The sequence below is a fragment of the Arachis stenosperma genome, chromosome 6 (genome assembly GCF_014773155.1).
Source record: "Arachis stenosperma cultivar V10309 chromosome 6, arast.V10309.gnm1.PFL2, whole genome shotgun sequence".
Taxonomy (NCBI): domain Eukaryota; kingdom Viridiplantae; phylum Streptophyta; class Magnoliopsida; order Fabales; family Fabaceae; genus Arachis; species Arachis stenosperma.
In genome coordinates this window covers 22000147-22020777 of record NC_080382.1, presented here as the reverse complement: position 1 = coordinate 22020777, position 20631 = coordinate 22000147, and the positions used below count along the sequence as shown (strand labels likewise).

The following is a 20631-nucleotide window of genomic DNA, read 5'->3' as shown; positions in this document are numbered from 1 at the left end:
ATATTATAAATTTTTAAACAGTTATAGAGAATAAAAAATGCATAACTCTTTTTGTTATTGATGATAATATCAAAGATAATACTAAAGATAATTTTCTATTTATATTTTGTTAAATTTTAATGTTTAAAATTATTTTTTTGTCGTTCCACTTTATTGTATTCAGCTGCTTGTTTAAAAAAATTTTAAAAATTATGACTACAAAATGAAGAAAATAAATTTTCTTCTAGACCCCAGTAGCACATCCATTTGTTTTTATTATTTTACTTTTTTATATTATTATTTTTTAATCCATTTTTTAGAGGTTGATAGTTCGGATGTGGTGCCTTTAAAACAATATAAAAAACTTTTATATAAAAACAATATTAAATAGTATTATAAAATTATTTTAAAAAAATATTATTTAAAAAATATAATTTAAAAAGATAATAATATAATTTTATTAGGTTTTACAAAATATTTTAAATAGTATTTTATATTGAAATTAACTTAAAATATACAACTATTCATTTTTTAGTTTTTTTATGGGGATTACTTTTTCATTTTATACCTACCAAAAGAGGACAAATGTGAACCTACACCTCCAATCTAATATGGGATAGTGGCAGTTGAAAATTTTGTCCGACGTTTCAAAGGTCAATATAGCAGAAATTATTTTTCTTATGGATATTAGAGTGGTGTATTGGCTGAATATTGGAGAAAGAGGAGTATTGCCGGAATATGGGTGCAGGGTCAACACGGCGGGGGGGGGGGGGGGGAGGCGTTGTGGCTGAGCAAGTGGAGAGACGTGGCAACACGCGGGGGGCGTGGTGCCTGCGACGTGGCGCAGCTCCATCAACACGCCATGGGAGTGCTGACTCACCACGCAGGGGCGTGGTGCCTGGTGAACCGTGCAGCGCAGCAGAGATTCTCGCCGAGTCCCAAGGCACTGCTCCACCACGCAAGGGGCGTGTTGCAGGCTGCCTGCATGCAGGGGACAGCCCCCCTCTCCGGGAACCAACGACCTCTTCTCCTTCTTGTATATAAACCGATGAATGCTGAAGGAATGAAATGAGAGAAGAGAAGCAAGTTAGCTTTGAGGTTTCTTCAGTGTAGTGAGTTGGAGTTGAAAAAAATGACTCGGTGTAAGAGTAGTGAGTAGTAGTAGTGAGTGACTAGTGAGTAGTAGTAGTGAGTGACTGTAGTGCAAAAAATAATTTTTTAGTTTAAGGGATATAATAAAAAAAAGAATGGTACGTAATTACTTGGCGCCCGAAGAACATATTATCAACTATTTGGATCATCCTATTTACGTAAGTTAGCAAGTTTTAATTATTTTTTGTATTAAAATTTTTTTTTATGTATTTATGTTTGTTTTATGTATATATAAATTGTAATGAGAATATTAATTTGTGTATTTTATAAATATTTTAATAATATTTTTTATAAAATAAACGTTAATAATAATAATAATATTATTTTTTTAATATTGTTATTAGGAAATATATTCAGGAATGAATAATTTTTTTTTACCTTTTAAACATAATATATTGCGTATAGTAATAAATAAATATTATAATAAATTAAATGTGTAAATTGTATAAAACATACGTTGTTATTAAAAAATTGAAGAAATAATAATTTGAAAAATAAATAATAATAATAATAATACGTGATGTTATTATTAAATATTATAGCAATAAAAAAAATTGTCGGTAAGGATTAAATATTTTATAGGATGAGTGAATAAAGAATTTAATTTTTTAATAAATAAATAAATAAATAGATAAGCTATGTTGAATATTTTAATAAATATGTGAATATTTATTAATATATTTATAAGGATTATTATTTAATTAATGTAACAGATATTTTTGTTGATGCAGCCTAACAGGAATTTGTTGGTGCGTAAACTGGATCCGTCACAGATGTGGAATCCGTTGGTAGAGAACCACTTACGCGCCACGGGATTTTACCACGTATCTAAAATTGGAGTCATAAGAGGATTTCATCCCATGTTAGCTGCTCTGGTTGAAAGGTGGAGGCCTGAGACCCACACCTTTGTATTGCCGATCGGTGAGGTTACAGTGACATTAGAGGATGTCGCTAATATATTCGGCTTACCCATTGATGGAGAGCCTGTCAGTGGATGGACAGATAGCAGTAACGAGTTCGTTCAAAGTCAGGACATAGCGATATTCGGTCGTGTGCCATCAGTCAGTCAAAATGCGAAGTCCTATATAAAGCTGGGTTGGGTTCGACGTATTAGAGATGCCGAACTGTTGGACACTGAGGAGTCCATCAAGCGATATGTGAGATGTCAGATCTTCTGTTTGTTAGGGTCGACTCTATTCACAGACAAGTTGACCGCATATGCCCATGCGAAATATCTACCATTGCTTCGTGATTTCGAGCGGATCCATACTTATAGTTGGGGGTCAGCATGTCTGGCACATCTTTACATAGCACTATGCCGTGCATCACGATATGATACAAAGGAGATGGATGGAACCACAAACGAAAACGGATTCTGGGACACAAACCTCACTCCCTCATGAGTATTATGTATTATCTCACCGTTGCGATACACCACCAAATTTGCGGTTCCCTCCATTACACTAACAATATCCTCAAAGAACACTCAAAACACACATCTTCTTCACTATGCAAACTACCACCGCGCTCTGCCTTATATAGAGAGGTGAACTTAACACGTGCCCACGTGCTGACTCAGCACGCCCCCCACGTGTTGCATGCGTGGACCAATGCCTGTTCGCCACGTCACCACGCCCCCCACGTGCTCCCCAGCCAACCATTGATAGCCACGTCAGCACGCCCCCAGCGTGCTGACTCAGCACGCCCCCTGCGTGTTTCCAATTATGATCCAACCCGTGATTGCCACGTCAGCACGCCCCCCGCATGCTGCCATGTTGGCCCAACCAGATCAACCCACGTAGCCTCCACGCCCTCCACGTGGTTCATACAACACGCCCCCTGCGTGTTGTTCCTCCATCTGACACGTCCATCTTTGTGTTATACACACAATTATTCCATTTTCAGGATTTACACCATTATGCTTTCCATATTTAAATTAATCAGCCCATTTACAATTATGCATCGATGAGTTGCTTCATTATTCAGGTCATGTTATGCTGAACCATTCTTAGAGGTCTCTAATTTATTCAGAAAAAAAATTAAAGAAATTTATCTTTTCGGTGGAAAATATAAAGGAAACAAGATATACATTTTTATATTCGTAATTTCCTATGGAAGTCCATTTTTTTCCCTTTTCAATGGCCAAAATTAATGGCAAAAGTTAATGATTTGAAGACATTTAGGCTTTGTTTGGTTGGATGGAAAGAAATAGAAAGGAAAGAAATAGAAAGGAAAGAAGAGAAAGGAAAGAAATTGAGTGGAATTTTATTTTCCTTAAATATGTTTGGATGAAAGGAAAATAAGAAGGAAGAAAATAGTATATAATGTTATAAAAAGACAATTTTATCCTTAGGTATTTTAAAATATATTAAAATATAGAGGGTAATATTGGAATATTAATACAAAATACATTTTCCTTCTATTTTCCATCCATTATTGGAGGGAAAAATTTTTTAATGGGTCCCACCCATTTTTTTACACTATTCATTTTTTCCCTTTAACTTTTCTATTCAACCAAACAAAAGAAAATTATTATTTTCCTTCCAATTTCTTTCCTTCCTATTTCCTTCCTTCCATTTTCTCCTCAAACAAACACACCCTTAGTGATGGAGTAATTTATCTAGATTGGGTTTAAGTATTCTATTGATTTTTATTATTTTATCAAAGTTTAATTAGATTTTTATTGATTATTGTCGTTTAATTTAAAATATTTATTTTTAAAATATTTTATAATTCATCTTATATCAAACATGAAAAATAATAACTTAAGCATTTAATTACAAATTTTTAAATACAGTAAAAAATTAATTAAAAATTTGATAAACTATAAAAAAAACATCAATGTAGTAATTATTATTTGTAAGCACATTTTGCATTTAACTTTTGTCAAAATGATCTCCATCTGTTACTCTATAACTCTTATATTTTACCCTGTAGATTAACGCAGATGTTCATAATTGAAATATATAAAAAAAAAATCAATGTAGTAATTATGATTTGTAAGCACATTTTGTATATTACTTTTGGCAAATGATCTCCATCTATTACTCTATAGCTCTTATATTTTACCTTGTATTACACATATGCATACTTTATTGTACCATATATCATTGACTATGTATAGAAGAAGATTAAAAAAAAATCAATGTAAAAATAACATGTCTATTTCTTAGGCTAAGTTAAACTTTCTCATTCACCGTACTTGATTAGTTGTAGGCTTTGATTATGTAGCGGTTATCCAATTTGGAACCGTGGTTAATTCATTAATCAATTTAAATAAGTATTTCGAATCTCGCTTTTATTAGCGAGTAGTAAATTACTAATTATTTCAGAGTGCAAAAGACATTTGCTAAATTATTTGTCTCTATATTATTATTTCTTCTATACTTTTAAATATAACCATGTTGATTAGATATACACCAAGATCAATTATTAATATAAAATATATATTAAATATGAATTAAACCATTCGTGTATTTATGTTAGCTAATTTTAGTGTATTAGTGAGTACTAGTGCCATGAAACTAAATCCATGTAGTTTAATTAGTGAGTATATTTTTACACGGTTTGAAAAGGAAAGCTACCTGAAGGAGAGAAGGGTAGAAAAAAGCATAATATATATATTAGTGATGAAAAGAGCATGTTATTTTTGTTACAGAAGAAAGGGCGAGCAGAGCTACTAGCTTATTGTTATAGTAAGGGATATAGAAAGGAGCAAAGTAGGTATAGTTGAGCACACATATGTAAGTATTGAATTGTGATTTTTTTCCCATGTATCATAATGTCTCTATGTTCTACTGCTTGCGCCATACAGCATAATTGTGGCCAGAGGTTGCTAGTTCCCACTGGGTGTGAGATGCAGATGGACACCATGAGGCACTTCCAATCTTCATGCACACCTTGTCTCCGATTATCGCTGAATATAGGTTTTGTTTCGCTTCCAATATCCTCACCGATGATCTACTCTCAATACCTTCCCGCTTCCGTACATCAATCTGCACTTACCGCATGCATGCACTTTAATTTTTTACTCCACAACAACCAACAATATCAATAATGATTGTGCTTACCAGCTTCGCTATCTGGTTACGAATGGAGTTGCCCCACTCAAACAAGTGGTCATAGAAAACTGTTGGTATCCCAGGATGAGTCAATATGTATGCATATCCCTGTCAAACGATTTAATTAATATTATACACCCCTTCTGTATGTGTAAAGAGTCACAAATTGACCAAAAAAAAAGTACCTACCTCCATAATATGATCAGAGGGGAACGGCCAATGAGCCTGCTCATACAGAAAGTTGAACAAAACCATATATGTAAGTTCTCCATTTAGTAATTAATATATAGAAAACACTGGCGGGAAGTAAAGGCAGCACGATGTTAAAGGAAAGCAGGACAACTTTTCATGCTGATGCCAAAATTCTTAGCGGAATAATTGAAAAGGCAGCAGAATTTAATTATAGAAAGCATTTCTAACTCTGAGGCACCTTTTTTTTTCTTCTTTTTATTCAAGGCCAGTATCTTTTTTAATTAGAGATGTTCTTGTGTGTGAATAAGTAGAGATTAAGAAATTGGAAATGCGTGATACAGAACAAGAGACCTAAAAATTGTGAAATTGGCAAACACGAAAACACACTCTCCAGGAGTACCTGAGTTGAGCCAGTATCATGATTGTCCACAAACGTGACTGATCTTGAAGGCCACCATCCTATCACACCCGGCGGCTTCCCTTGACCATCACGCAGACGCCAAAATTCTCCCTTCACAGCTTCCTGCGCGCATATATATAATTGATATAAGTCCATCAACCGATCAAGATCAACATGCATGAGATAAAGGGCATGTGTGTAGGGTGATAACCTGGAGAATTCCTTTTGTTGTGAAGTCAAATGCAGCTGAAAGCTGTCCAGTGCCATCAATCCAATTGATTATTCGCTGCCTATGGCTGTCTGTAATGCATCCATCATCATGCTGTTATTAAGAGTTCAATACCGATCCTCATTTATATTTTAATTTTAACAAGTACAGTAGTGCATACACCCACCCTGGTTATAGTCCAAAGAAGAACCTCTGTAGTTGCAAGAATCCCAGTACTCCCCTACACAGAACAATGGCTTTGCTGCTTCGATATATTCTTTCACATATTTTGCTGAAAACCTGTTTATACGTACCAAATAGTTCAATTATTAACAATACATAGTCGAATTAACCAAACAAGGTTGAATAAGTTACCCTTTTGCAAAATCAAAACGAAAATCCTCAAAGCCTACGTTATGGCGCAGCCATCTTAGCCAACCTATGATATCCTTTCTCACAAAGTCTTGGGTGTGGTCAATATTGGGGAACCCCTGGAATATGGCGCCGGTCTTTCTGTTACCCTGAATATGGATGGAATGCAGATAGAGAGATGAAATTAAAGTTGTTTTAATTTGTGATCGATATATTGGATCTCATTATGTAACTAATAATTAAGAAAGAAGCATTGAATTGAAATATTACAAGTCCACCGGTATCTGAAGTGACAGCATGCTCATCCCAAGAGAGTGGGATTCCATCAAAACGGTTGTAGATTCCTCCACGTCCCTGGGTGGTGCCAACACGATGATTGATGACAATATCAGCCATGGATCTGAGTTTGTGTTGCTTCATCTTAGCAAGCAGAGCTTTCAAGTGATGCTCGGAGCCATAATTAGTATTGAGTGAGTAAAGGTTCTGTGGAGTGTAGCCTTGAGGTGAGAAGGAATGAGTTGGTGGTGGCAACCAAACGGAAGTGAATCCAGCTTTGGCTATCTCTCCAACTTTGCTCTCTAGATTCTCCCACCAATTGTACTTGTGAGACTCCCAGTTGAATCCCTGCAAAGTGCAAACAAATTTCTTTATTCTTAGCTTTTATCTTCTCTTCAATCTCAATGTAGCTACCTCTTGCTCTGTCTCCTCTATCTCCACGCTAATAAGCATACATATGTTTAGATTATTCATTCTATTAACTGTACCTGAAAGAGTATTTCCTTTCCATTCTTCAAAGCGGTACCTGCATGATGGTCAGGTCATGTGTATGCCGCGTGCGTTAACATACAAGGATTCAATCATATCATATCATCAAATAAACGACCTACAACTTCAACTAATGGTAGATAGCGCACATGAAATGATCTGTTTAATTTTAGGCACTACTGAAAACAATATGCATAAGCGCGAGATTAGAATTGAAGTTGGGAAAACATACCGATATCCTTTTGTTGATTGGTCTGATCATGTCCCTGAAGAAAATTATAATTAAATAAATAAAGAATATATAATATCTCGAGAGTGAGAGAAAGAGAGGAAGGAAAGCATACAGTGTTTAATAAGCCCATGATAATGAGGAGGAGAGTGGCTACGTAGAGATTAAAGCTGCATACGATGATGAAGACGAGTAAGAAAACGAATGAATTGAGGAGCATCATATATCACGCAAGAGCAGTAAGTTAAGATAGAGGCTTACAGATACACACTGCAATTGATCTGCAGGTAGCGATGGCCGATAATGAGTAGAGCTTTAGTTTGGAGGTCAAGGTATTTATAGTAATATACTAATATACGACACCGCAACACAAAAGTCACAGCATTCGAGAGAGGGAGAAGATAATGGCGGTGCGAATCAGTATCAGATAATTGTGCCCACGAACACAATGGAATGCAATGCCGCGAGGTGATCTGAGGGAGGGCCGAATATCAATCAATTGAGGAATAAAAAAAGAAGAGGGTGGTGGGAGTGGCAAAGGGAATTGGGTGCGCGTGGGCACAGTAGTGAATTCAATTCATGTTGATGATTAATTGGCATGGCATCTTCCAGACAAAGCCAACACACTACGTCACCACGCCACCACGCATCCACATCCAAATCAACGCGCTCTTAGCTTGTTCCATCTTTACTATTCCGAAAGGCGAAGGCGTATTCCTTCTACAGAAATTACAAACAAAATCACCCCAATTTTTTTTTTTTTTTTTATATTAAAGATAGAGAGACTCTTTTTGCTATGTTTTAGTCTATTATTAAAAAACTATATCATTTGAATTAAAATTTATTGGCAAATTATTCCAATTAATCTTTGCCTTTTTATTAACTTTATACATTTCTTATATATTTTTATTATAATTAATTATTATTAACATTAATTTAATAAAAAAATAATTTATGTAATACATTAAAATTATATAAATCTAACAATTTTAACTTAAAAATATTAATAAAAATGCACTCGGTAGCAAAATTTGAGTAAAAAAAATCAACAAATTAATCCTTAAAACTAACTGACATAACATAAATAAAAATTAAAAAATAAAAAAAATATTTATAAATAACTTTGCGCGTTTTTTATATATTTTTACTATAATTAATGGAAAATTTTAGGAGCCAGCAATTTCATTAAATTCTGACTAGCATGTAACCAGTATAAAAAATGAGCTATTGGATGAAATCTCACACTAATTTCACACTGTTAAAAGAACAATGTTAGAGAATCAAAAGGGTATTAACCAAAAACTAACAAAATATTTTTGGGTGAATCCAAAATTTCTCCGAATTAATATATATGGATGTTTCTTTTTATATATTTTTCGAATTTTTTATACTAAATGGATGTTTTTTTTATATATTTTTCGAATTTTTTTGTATTGCAAATGTGAATGTCTCTATTTCTTTAAGAATTTCATATTTTTTTATTTTATAGATATTTAATTATTTTTGCTAAAATATAACTGGATATTTATTTTGTTAAGTATTAGGATGTTTTTTTTCATATTAAATGAATGTTTTTTTGTAATTCTGTAATTGTGTAGTTTGCAATTTCCTTAATCATCAAAATAGCACCTAATATCCCAAAACGCAGACAGCAACATCTGCAACAAACCCCTAATTACAAACATGTGTGTTGAATACAAAATAGGAACTTCATCATCCACCATCCTTCTCACTACACCATCCACCTTCTTAACCTTACACGCGCCCAACGCTGGAGCTTGCAGAGGCGCGTGACGAGGGAATCGAACGCGTTCTTGCGAGTGACGCCGCGATTGAGGGTGGATAGGGTTTGAAGGAGGTGGTTGAGGAGGGAAGAGGAGAAGGTTTCGTCGGTGACGAAGTCGAAGGTGGACTTCGTATTGAAGCAGTTGTCTTTGATGCGTTTGTTGAGAGCGTTGCCGAGAGCATGGAAGTCGCCAGTGCTTCTAACAGCATTGGTGAGAGAGAGGTCTGTGCGTGATTGTTGGAGATAGATAGGTAAAAGAAAGATTTTTATAGATTTTAATTAAGTTTATTTAATCAATTTTAAATTTTTTAAATTTTGAATTTAAAAAATTTAAAATTAATAATTAATATAAATTAATGTAATTTTATTTAATTTTTTACTAATAACCTCTTAGTTCTATATACTTTTCCAATTAATTATTGTCGATATTAAACTAATAAAAAAATAATTTAAGTAACAATTTCTAAACTTATACAAGAATCACGTGGACACCTTTTCTAAGTACACCAAAGCCGCTGGTACGGGAAGACTTGTGTCACTCACTCACTCCTCTTCCATTTCTCATTTCATGACAAAAAGCAAGCGCACAGTTCAATAGGAGAAACATGTTCTAAATGTGTTTCTTCTCCAAATTAGATGCAAAGCAAAAAAAATGCCACGAAAATGTTTCACCTGGATTCCACTGGTTTCTATCTCCATCCATTTTAATTTAAAAACTCTGCTTTTTTGTGTTGGCAAACTGACCGGATAAAAAACTCAGCAAACTTTATTCCATCAGTCTGTCGTATATGTAATTGTCATTGTATTGCTGTACTGAAGTAATTGCCAAAACGGGGCTACTTGTTTTTGTTTCATCTTCTATATTGAATATTGATCGTGACCTATGCTTCATTAGCCTTCCCTCAATTTGGATACATTATTTCAACGATATGTTGCTGCATAATCCATATTGAGCAGAGATTTACACCATCAAAGACTTTGGTTATCAATTCTATTCTTTCATGTAAAATCCCTGGTACTATTAAAAATTACTTTGTTGTGATCAATTTTTGTGTATATGACATGTATTTCCATTAATACATTCTATTAGGATTAATATACGTTTAAAATTAATAATAAGAAAAGATATTAGTGCCACAAATTATATACGTGTTAATAATGTTTACAGCTTTTTATCTTTCCAATTTCCAAAGTAACACTCCAAATTTATTTTAGTTTAAAAGTGATATGATAGCCATTTCATATTATTGTAGATTGTTTACTGTAAGTGCTTTAAATATTCGTAATATAAAACGGTTAAATATTATTTAAAAATTATTAATTTATATTTTTTAAATATTTAATTTAATTTGATGTGTTTTAATTTTATTTATTTAGTTATTAAATTTAGTTTTACGATTGTAAGTTTATAATTTTTTTATTTTAATTTAACTAATAAAAAATTATAAATATTTCATTAACTATTATAATTGTAATATAAAAAGATTTAAATAATGTTAAAATACTTTTTAATTTTGTGATAAAATCATAATGTGAACAAGTGAGATTGAGTTAATCCTTCTCTTGTTGCCACTGAAAATTGGGTAAATGATTGAGTGAGTACCTTCAATCTAATTTTTAAATTATAGTGTGGACAAATTAGGTTGAAGAATTCTTTTTTTTATTACATCAAGAAATTAAAAAAAAGTTAAATAATTTTTTTTATATTAAATTTCAATCTATTTTTTTTAATTTTAATATATCTTTTTTATTCAGTTAAAATTTTTTATTTTGTTTATTTTTTTCATATTATTTAGTATCAATTATGGTTTCAAGGTATTAAATTAATTTTATTAATTTATATTTTTTTTTGTTGTGTCCTAAAAAAAGCGTTTCAGTGTCTTTCCCGTCCTTTCTTGTGTTTTTATCATCCTTATTTTTTTGTTTGTGTGTTGTTATTGTTTTTGTCGTTCTTATTTGTTTTATTATTAAAAAAACATACAATATCAAAAAAAGAATAAGTGAATTATTTTTTTTTGTATTTGTCTTTTTTATATATAATTTTTTTTAATTACAAGATTTGAGGACGAATTTTTTTTGAACAAGAGAAGAATAATACGTGTTTTAAATGTTCATGATATGAAGAGTTCGAGAACTATTTAAAAGTTATGTTTAATTTAATTTAATGTATTTTAATTTTGTTTATTTAGTTACTAAATTAGACTTTATGTTTGCGAGTTTATGATTTTTTTTATTTTAAACTAATAAGAAGTTATAAATATCTCATTAACTATTGTAATTGTAATATAGAAATAAAAAAATGTCAAAATACTTTTTAATTTGATGATGAAAGGATGGTATAATGGACAAGTGAGGTTAATGAGTCTTTTTTTTTTGTAATATCAAAAAATTAAATAAAAAAATTAAATAATTCACTTTGTATTTAATTTTAATATATATTTTTTATTCGGTTTGAATTTTATTTATTTATTTATTTTGTATCAGGGTAAGTAACAAAAAATGTAGAACTTGTAATTGTTCATCTAAGTTTTAATCAAACACTGTTTATCACATTAAAAAAAAAAAAGCTTTTTTTAGTTCTTTTTTTATATTTTTTTAAGACGAAAAAATGAAATGAAATGAAATAAATATGATAACAAATGTGGAGGTGTTAAATGGAATGTGGAATGGAATGAGATGCAGATAAGTTTTATAAAGATTACACTATACTGATGGATTGATATTTTGTGACAAGTGTAGCCTAGGGGCCCCAAAAAGGCGCTTTACCTAGCCATTGGTGTTTAGTAATGCGATAGGAATGAGGATAAAGAAAGCAGCAGAACCAAGCAACGAACAAGAGAGAGATAAAGAAAGATCGAGCTAAAAAGAGGAGGAGGAAAAACAGAGGAGAGCAGAAAAGGCAATGGCAGCAGTGAAAGTGTACGGACCAACCCTGTCGACGGCGGTGTCAAGGGTGCTGGCCTGTCTGATCGAGAAGGATGTGCAGTTTGAGGTGATTCCGGTGGATATGTCGAAAGGAGAACATAAGAGACCTGAATTTCTGTCCCTTCAGGTGAGCTCTGCCTCTTCCAACATCATCGTTTTCTTCTAATGTTTCTCGATATACACCAACACCTGCATTCATTTCACAGCCTTTTGGCCAAGTCCCTGTATTTCAAGACGGCAACATCTCCCTCTTCGGTAAGTAATTCCTTATAAGCAACTTGTGTTCCTTTTGCTGCAGTCTTTGTTCATATTATAAAGGGGTTGGTTTGTTGAAAGACAGAGTCAAGAGCAATATGCCGGTATGTATGTGAGAAATACGCGGAGAGGGGGAACAAGGGATTGTACGGAACGAACCCATTGGCGAAGGCATCCATAGATCAGTGGGTGGAGGCGGAGGGGCAGAGCTTCAACCCCCCAAGCTCAGCGCTGGTGTTCCAGCTGGCATTTGCCCCAAGGATGAAGCTGAAGCAAGACCAAGGAGTGATTAGGCAGAACGAAGAGAAGCTTGCAAGGTGCTTGACGTCTATGACAAGAGGCTCTCTCAGACTCGTTTCCTGGCGGGCGATGACTTCTCCCTCGCTGACCTCTCCCACCTTCCCAACGCCCACTACTTGGTCACCGGCACCGACAGGGCCCCACTCTTCACCCAAAGGGACAACGTCTCCAGGTGGTGGAACGACATCTCCACCCGTCAGTCCTGGAACGAGGTCCTTCATCTCCACAAAACTGCTTATTAAACAGCAACTGCTTTTGCTCTTTTTTACTTTATTATCTATCATCATGCCCAACCAATTAATGCAAATCACAATTCCAGACACCTTATATTACATGTACTCGTAACTCATAACTTTAGCTCCAATTGCGCTCCTGGCTTCTGGAGATTTCTCAAACCTGAAAGTATACAATCGCCTCAAAGCAAAATAACTTTTTCCGCTTAACCAAACCTAAAACTTATGCCATTCTATTTTAAATTAAATTTTTAACTAGGCACAAAGTCTACTCTAATCAAATATTTTCTAAAGAGATACAAATTGATAATTTGTGATATTTTATTTGAAATCAAATTTTAATTACATTCAAATGCCAAATTAAATTGTATAAACACTGGACTCAAAATATAAAGATGTGAATGTTACCATACCCTCTCTAAAATAAAAGATAAATTACTTCTGTGATATATATAGTATTTATAATTATAATTAAGTTGAATGTTAATCATAATAATTAGGTATATATTCTCTACTTTTTTTCTCTCATGATTATTTAAATTTAGTTTAGCACCACCAGTCTATAGTGGTAGTGGTGGCCGTCATCATTCGAAAAATTTTTTTATGCTGAACTCACAAACCCATTAACACGGTACAAGTATGTATTCAACTTGTTACATGTGGTAATATTTGTGCTATCGAGGTACGGAGAATTCTTTAAAATTTTATTTTAGTCTTATTTTATTGTATAAATATTTTTTGCCTTCTCTAATATTTTATCTAACTACGTCCCTGGGAGAATCCCTGCTGCATAGGCGCAACTCCTTTTCAACTAACTCAGCGTACACCCATTGCGCCTCCTCCACCCTCTTCTGTATGGTGATAACATCTTTGGAGTTTACTATCCGCAAAACTTTTGTCCCATGAAAATGGTTAAGTTCTTGTGTATAATTGTCACGTCATCTTGCAAATCTTATTGTCTACAATTGAATTCGATTTGATCTTCACTTCATCGACAACCGATATCTTTAATCTCATGAGAATCCGAATTTATCATCCCTTGAAATTTGTATTTGACATCATCAACAATAATATATTTAACTGTGTTTATGACTTGAGGATCTCAAAAATCTTTCCAAATGTCTTTATGACTTCTATCATCACGGACCATAAACTCTCCTAAGTGCATTAATTGCATTCGTAAATATCTCTTAGATCCCTTTCATAAAACTCATATGATAAATCACTTTCAATAAATATATATATATATCACAAGGAGTAATTTATCCCTTATTTTAGAGAATGTATAATAAAATTCACCTGTAAGGATCAATATAAAAAATATAAAATTAATTTTTTTAAGTAAAAGAATGGCTAATGACTTAGTATACGAGACACAATATATAAAAAAATAATACTCACTATATTGTTACTTCTATTATCCTGAATTAGACTAACAAAATCACCTATATATGCTAATTCATACATAGTAAAATTACATAGTAAATATGACACTTATGGTATTATCAACTCAAATATTTCATAATTGTAACTTATAAGTTGATAATCTCAAGTTGAATTATTTGACAAATTAATTAATTTTTAACCTTTGATTAGTTAAACTTGGAACTAATAAACTTTCTAGTAATATATATATAAAAGTAAGTTGAAATATTAGACTATGCATTACTATTTTTTAACCATTTAACTAGCTTCTCAGAGTTTTTATTTTTTTAATTTAAATTTATTTTAAATTCATCACAATGTAATTATAATCCTTTCTTAAAATTTATATTTTTTTAATTCAAATCAAGTTGCTTAGTTATCAAAATTAATTTTGTTTTCTCACAAACAATTCATTTAGTTTTTGGAGTCCTAACAAGTCAACTTAGTTTCTTTCTTTTGTTTTTTATTTTTTAAATAGTTGAGTTTCATTACTCAAAGTTATAGAATACATGAGGTAAATTTGGCATCTCAGCAATACACTATAAAATTATCCAAACGAATCAAATATTCATGCAGATCTTATAGATTGTCAATAGGACAACATAGTTTCATATTTTTGGTTGTGACAACATTGTTTTATAACCCTGAATATACAGTGCATTGGCGAACCGCTATATTAGCCCAAACATAATTGACTTCAAAGCTTCTAATTGGGCTTCGCTGGGCTTTATATTCTTCTCCCAAGAGACGATTATCAGACTTTTGTATTCCTTTCTATGAATTATATCTTTAATGACATTCATAGTATGGTTATGTGCCGCCGAAAAATAAATTACTCAATTGAGATTTGGTAGGAAATGGATCTTCTTCGGTTTTTTTAATATTTGAAGAAATGAATTGTGATCTTTTATCATTAATTTTATAAGTGAGACTAAAGTTAAATATAAAAAAAACAATAAAAAATAAAAAATTACAATTGATACCATCTAATTTTTTTTTCACTGAAAGATAGACTCTAATTTAATATAATTCTCTCGTTAAACTGCACCAGAGTTCAAACCTCAAAAGTGGAATATAGAATTTTTTAGTGTAGTGTATGACCATATGAGTCTAGTCTTCGTATTAGGTTGCAGCATTGGATATTGTGAGAAAGAGATTAGTCAGATTAGTGCGTTGTGTATTTTCCAACGAGAAAAATCAGCATGCAAATTGTCAGTTAGCAAGTTGCAAATACAAATTAAAGATCTTCCTCCACTGAAGTTGACCGAAAAAGAAGTATATATAGATGTGCACAGAAATGAAGCATGTCACAAAAATCTGTATATTCATGATTAATTTCAACCACTTAACTTAGATCCCGGGTGGCTTGATTGACTCTTATTTGTCGAAAAAGAATTCCCACACGTGTATCTATATCTACTTCAAATATAAAAAATCCACCTCTAGGATGGTTTCATTTCTGCCACCTGTAATAACTTTTGTTTTCAAGGATTAAACTTCACTTAACCTTATACTCTCCTGGCCAATCATTAATGCCCCGCCATATACACGAAAATTGATTGGAAGAGGGAAAAAGATAAAATTGAAATAGAGTTAGGAGGGAGCTGGGAACGTGTGGACAATATGCACCACAATTGAAGCGAGGGGATATGAATATCATGACCCTGATCTTCTTAGTTGATTCCCTTGCTCTTTCCTAATCTATCTATTACTCACTCCTCTGCTCTGTTCTCTCTTTCTTCCTCAAAAAGATGGCTACCATCACCAACAGTTTCATATTCAAGTCCCCTGCATCTCTCTCCGTCTCCCTTTCAAGCCACCCCAATAAGCTGCTTCCACTTTCTTCTCTACAATTTCTGAGCACACAAGCACAATCTTCTTCTTGTGGTTCTGGTTGGCAACAGAGCCGGGTGATTACAAGAGCCACATCATCAGCAGCATCGGGGGCGAAAAAAGCAAGCGAGGAGAGAGTTCAGAAGGTTCATAGCATTGAGGAGTTCGACGACGCGCTTAGAGCGGCGAAGAACAGGCTGGTGGTGGTAGAATACGCATCGAGTGACAGCCTGGAGAGCAGCCAGATATACCCTTTCATGGTGGACCTTAGCAGGCAATGCAACGACGTTGAGTTCCTTCTCGTGATGGGTGACGAGTCCGACAAGACCCGCGACCTCTGCAAAAGAGAGAAAATCGACAAAGTGCCTCACTTCAGCTTCTACAAGAGCATGGAGAAGATCCACGAAGAGGAAGGTCTGGCTTTCTAACTCTCACTCCCTCACTGTATTTAGCTAAGATTGACCTACCTAGCTAGTATGTAGTTATAACCTTTGGGAATATATGAGTTCCAAATGTCAACTATTTAGATGAATAAATAATTTGAGAGTTAGTTGAAGGACAATAGAATTGTGAATTCAGTTTGAAATTCATACGATGCAGGTATTGGACCGGAGAGGCTGGTAGGGGATGTGCTATACTACGGGGACAGCCATTCAGCAGTGGTGCAGCTGCACAGCAGGGAGGACGTGGAGAAGCTGATAGAGGAGAACAAGGAAGGGCACAAGCTGGTGGTGCTGGACGTGGGCCTCAAGCACTGCGGCCCCTGCGTCAAGGTCTACCCCACCGTCCTCAAGCTCTCCAGGCAAATGGCCGATTCCGTCGTCTTCGCCAGGATGAACGGCGACGAGAATGACAGCTGCATGCAGTTCCTCAGGGACATGGACGTCGTCGAGGTCCCCACCTTCCTCTTCATCAGAGACGGCGTCATTCGTGGCCGCTATGTTGGTTCTGGCAAGGGAGAGCTCATTGGCGAGATTCTCCGCTACCAAGGTGTGCGTGTCACTTACTAATGCTACCTACCTGCCTACTTTCATTTCTCCCAATTATTTATATGGAAAAGCATTATGCTTCAAATAAACCCAAACAATTTTACTCTTCAGCCAAAATGTAACTTCAATTCAGTGGAACCCTTCCTTATTGTATTATTAAGAGTTATACACACCACCCAAAATGCTATCTACGCCTCACCAACCCCCTATTGCTTTCAGATTACCATACATTAGCGTACAAATTTGACGAACGCTGTATATATGGAAAAGTATATACGAAAATACTAGAAGGCATCAGAATTTTTTGTTTTGGCCTTCAATTAATTTTAATTATTAATATTTAAAGTATAAGATAAAATACGTTGATAGATTATTAGATTAAAGCAAAAATAATAAATTTTAATAATCTTCTATTATTTTTCGCTTTCTCTCTCTCTCTATATATATATATAACAATGATAGGTATATACTAAAACTGTATATATATTTATATATATAAATATATAGTAGCTAATTTTAATATATAAATAATATTTTTGATATATGTATATAAAATTTTTGTTATGATATTTAAAAAGTGATACCTAATTTATTTAAAATTTATCACAAAAAAAAATTAAATTATAAATACCATAAAATTTATCTATATATAATTTATTATAATAAAAAAAGTATAGATAAATATCTTTTAACCAGTTAATTTCAAATAATTGTAATTAATAATTATTTTTATATTTTAAAAAAATAAAATTTAAATAATCACTAATTAATAATAATGTAAAAAAATTAGAATTATTAATTGATAACAAGTTAGTTAGTTATCTAGGGCAGTTCATAAATAAATTAAATTATCTTTCATATATGTGTGTGCATCTTTTAAATGGTTTAAACATGTACATGTGGGCTATTTTTTTATTATAGAAGTAAAAGTAGTGAAATTTTTGGTATTTTTAAAATAATGTAGAAAGTACACAAATTGGAGGGTCCGATTTTTTTACCTCAAATTTTTTATTTTTTTAAAATATAAATTAGACGATCTAATTTATATACATCTAAAAATTGGACAGTCTAATTTCTGTACTTCTAATAAATCGAACGATTCGATTTTTACTTCTCTAATTAACTGGCTCCACATTTAAAAATAACACCCCAACAATTTATATTTTAAAAAAAAACACCATCCCTACTCCAATATTAAAAATAAAAAATTCTTACATGTGCAAGATTCAATTCCTTCTATCAAAGTGCAATCTATATACCCTGACAGGAAAAAAAATATGCATACTATTATATTTCTTTCCAATAGTCTGAAATGTTGACTTAATTTGCTAAATAATTATGCATTTTAAATACTACTACAGTATAATATATATATACATCAGCGGTTTATTAGATAAATTGATGAGGTGAAAGTGAGACATACGTAATCTGTAGACTGTAGTTAATATAATATCTTCCTTTGATCGATGACTTTTGAAGGCATCTTGGATCCATGAACTAATTAAGCACTTCCTTTTAAGCAAGCGCGGAGCGGTCCCAAGGATATTCTTAATTAATCCGAACGAGGCGAAACTCAAATTGTTTTATCCTTAATTAAACTAGTGACGTTATTGAGGGAAAAAAAAAGGAGAGAGAAAAGATATCAAGAATCACAATATTCTGGTATGGTCATGCAAATTTGCATTGTTTGTTTATTCAATGTTCTGAAAAGTATGTAGGTATTATATTGGCTGAGTGGTAGGAGTGCCGTGTGCATGCCTCTTAGCGACTCATGAAGCCGCCACATGAACAAGGACAATAATATTCGTTTATTTAGTTTGTACCTAAATCTATTACTTGCAGTTGTTTGGAATCAATACATGATCCAACAAAGTGTAAACAATAATAATACTAATCATAATAAGAAATTAAGAATAAGAACAAACAGGAAAAATAAAGAAGAAAAGAACAAATCTACAAACTTCAACCGAAATGAAAGGGGGAAAAAGAAAAATAATAATCACTTGGCCGTGAGCACTGGCTTGAGCTGAAGAGGCCTAGGTGGTGCCATGGTTCTTCTCTTCCACAGATTAATCTCTTTCCGTGGCTGCAAATTCAAATTATCCACAATCTCATGATGAACACCTCTGCCACCAAAATCGCCATTGCAGCCACCTCTGCCACCAATAGGTGCTGAGAAAGGGATAACAACCTCTTCTTCTTCATCGTGTTCATCTTCGACGTCACTCCCGGCGGCGGGTCTGTCATCCTCAGAGTAGCAATCCCTGTGATTGATGTCCTCAGGCGCAATCTGAGCCTTCCAATCAAAATTAGAGAACGTTTCGCGGCTACTGGCAAAGCGCCGCATGTGACCAATCGGTAGTGCATTATTATTCTCTTGAGCAAGCAAGTAAGAAGACTTTGAAGAAGGAGCAGGAATAGCAGAAGATTTTTTGAGCCCTGTTTTTGGTTTGCCAGTGTGGAAGAACATCCTCTGGAACCTGTTTGAACCCTCCTTCTTGGTCGTGGTGTCGGTGTTACTGTTACTGTTATGTTTGTTGATGATCCGTTTCTTCTTGTTCTTGATCTGTCCTATGCAGGAGACTTTGGGTGAGGTGGGTTCTTGTGTATCGATGCCACCATGCTTAGGCTTTCTTCTGGCTTCATCTGGAATCATTATGGGCCCAGAGAATGGTGGTGGTTTGAGCTTGCTGCTTCCTGATGAGGAACCTGTGTTGTGATTGTGATTGTGATGATCTCTGCCGGGGCTGAATGGAGGGTTCTGGAATGTCACGTGAACTGCTGCCGCCGCTTTTGGTAGTATCTTCAAGATCTTGCTCCTTAGCTTAGAGGATGAGTTCTGTTTGTTGTTATTATTATTCTCCATGCCTATCACTGATAGATCAGATCGATGAATTCAACTTCTTCTTCTAGCTTTTTCGGGATGATGAGACTCTCCTCTTTATGTTCTCATATGGGGCCAAATTATTTTATTTATGGAAATAAAATGATAAATAAATATTTGTTGTTGGAGAGAGGCCGCTGCTTCAATTCCATATGTATATATATACATATCATGACTTTGTCAACAAAGGTGTGAGGCATACACACTAGGGATTCCCATGGGGATGGTCAAATCAAATCTCTCTGCTTGCTACAATATGCAATAAACTACCAAAACCATCAAGTATCTGTTTAGAAATATCTTACCCTTTCCTTTCCAGGAAATTATTACTTACAAAGTTTATAAAATTATATTTTCATATATTTTTACAATAAACTTCACACATCTACAAATTAAATAATAAATATATCACAATTGGAGTTGTGACCGACTCTATCTAAATATGTAAAATAATATTAATTGAATTTATATCTATTACTTACAAAGTAATTTTTATGGCATATTTCTTATATGAAGGTAATATGTGGTCTACATTTATTATTTTTTATTTTTTATTTTTCTTTTGCAAAAGGCAATATATACTACAAGATGGTTTAAATTATGAGGCCTGCTACACATACAAATCTTTTTGGCTTACAAATTG

The 20631-nt window shown here is 33.4% G+C and overlaps 4 protein-coding genes and 1 pseudogene across 5 annotated transcripts; 3 read left to right on the top strand and 2 right to left on the bottom strand.

Moving 5' to 3' along the window:
* Positions 1-841: 841 nt before the first annotated feature.
* LOC130933877 (serine/threonine-protein phosphatase 7 long form homolog) lies at positions 842-2534 on the top strand. Its single transcript, XM_057863484.1, has 2 exons — positions 842-1015; positions 1863-2534. Exons 1-2 carry the CDS (start codon positions 842-844, stop codon positions 2532-2534), a joined length of 846 nt encoding a protein of 281 aa, XP_057719467.1.
* Positions 2535-4731: 2197 nt separating this feature from the next.
* On the bottom strand, positions 4732-7876 carry LOC130936393 (probable alpha-amylase 2). 2 transcript variants are annotated; one of them, XM_057866457.1, is made up of 12 exons: positions 7620-7876; positions 7474-7528; positions 7362-7395; positions 7129-7166; positions 6635-6988; positions 6368-6513; positions 6180-6292; positions 5996-6084; positions 5785-5907; positions 5382-5417; positions 5202-5300; positions 4732-5126 (listed from the first exon to the last, which is right to left on the bottom strand). In XM_057866457.1, the coding sequence occupies exons 2-12, from the start codon at positions 7489-7491 to the stop codon at positions 4926-4928; spliced, it is 1251 nt and encodes a 416-aa protein (XP_057722440.1). In that variant the 5' UTR covers positions 7492-7528; positions 7620-7876; the 3' UTR covers positions 4732-4925. The 2 variants fall into 2 exon arrangements, with proteins under 2 accessions (XP_057722440.1, XP_057722441.1); XM_057866458.1 differs by lacking the exon at positions 7129-7166 and having other exon boundaries at positions 7620-7872.
* A 3939-nt stretch (positions 7877-11815) lies between these two features.
* Positions 11816-13072, top strand: LOC130933391 (glutathione S-transferase F8, chloroplastic-like; annotated as a pseudogene).
* Positions 13073-15794: 2722 nt separating this feature from the next.
* Positions 15795-17434, top strand: LOC130935421 (thioredoxin-like protein CDSP32, chloroplastic). Its single transcript, XM_057865161.1, has 2 exons — positions 15795-16529; positions 16716-17434. The coding sequence occupies exons 1-2, from the start codon at positions 16034-16036 to the stop codon at positions 17123-17125; spliced, it is 906 nt and encodes a 301-aa protein (XP_057721144.1). The 5' UTR covers positions 15795-16033; the 3' UTR covers positions 17126-17434.
* A 1540-nt stretch (positions 17435-18974) lies between these two features.
* Positions 18975-20159, bottom strand: LOC130935422 (uncharacterized protein At1g76070-like). The gene has a single exon (XM_057865162.1). The coding sequence runs from the start codon at positions 19968-19970 to the stop codon at positions 19104-19106; it is 867 nt and encodes a 288-aa protein (XP_057721145.1). The 5' UTR covers positions 19971-20159; the 3' UTR covers positions 18975-19103.
* Between the last annotated feature and the right edge of the window lie 472 nt (positions 20160-20631).

Excerpts from the sequence above, each read along its gene's own strand:
- LOC130935422 (XM_057865162.1), bottom strand. The coding sequence starts at position 19,970 with ATGGAGAATAATAATAACAACAAACAGAACTCATCCTCTAAGCTAAGG.
- LOC130935421 (XM_057865161.1), top strand. The coding sequence starts at position 16,034 with ATGGCTACCATCACCAACAGTTTCATATTCAAGTCCCCTGCATCTCTC. Across the intron at positions 16,530-16,715 it reads GAAGATCCACGAAGAGGAAG|GTATTGGACCGGAGAGGCTG; the intron begins GTCTGGCTTTCT and ends CATACGATGCAG.
- LOC130936393 (XM_057866457.1), bottom strand. Across the intron at positions 6,989-7,128 it reads GAAAGGAAATACTCTTTCAG|GGATTCAACTGGGAGTCTCA; the intron begins GTACAGTTAATA and ends TGCACTTTGCAG. Across the intron at positions 5,127-5,201 it reads GTAACCAGATAGCGAAGCTG|ATTGATGTACGGAAGCGGGA; the intron begins GTAAGCACAATC and ends CGGTAAGTGCAG.
- LOC130933877 (XM_057863484.1), top strand. The coding sequence starts at position 842 with ATGGGAGTGCTGACTCACCACGCAGGGGCGTGGTGCCTGGTGAACCGT. Across the intron at positions 1,016-1,862 it reads AACGACCTCTTCTCCTTCTT|CCTAACAGGAATTTGTTGGT; the intron begins GTATATAAACCG and ends TTGTTGATGCAG.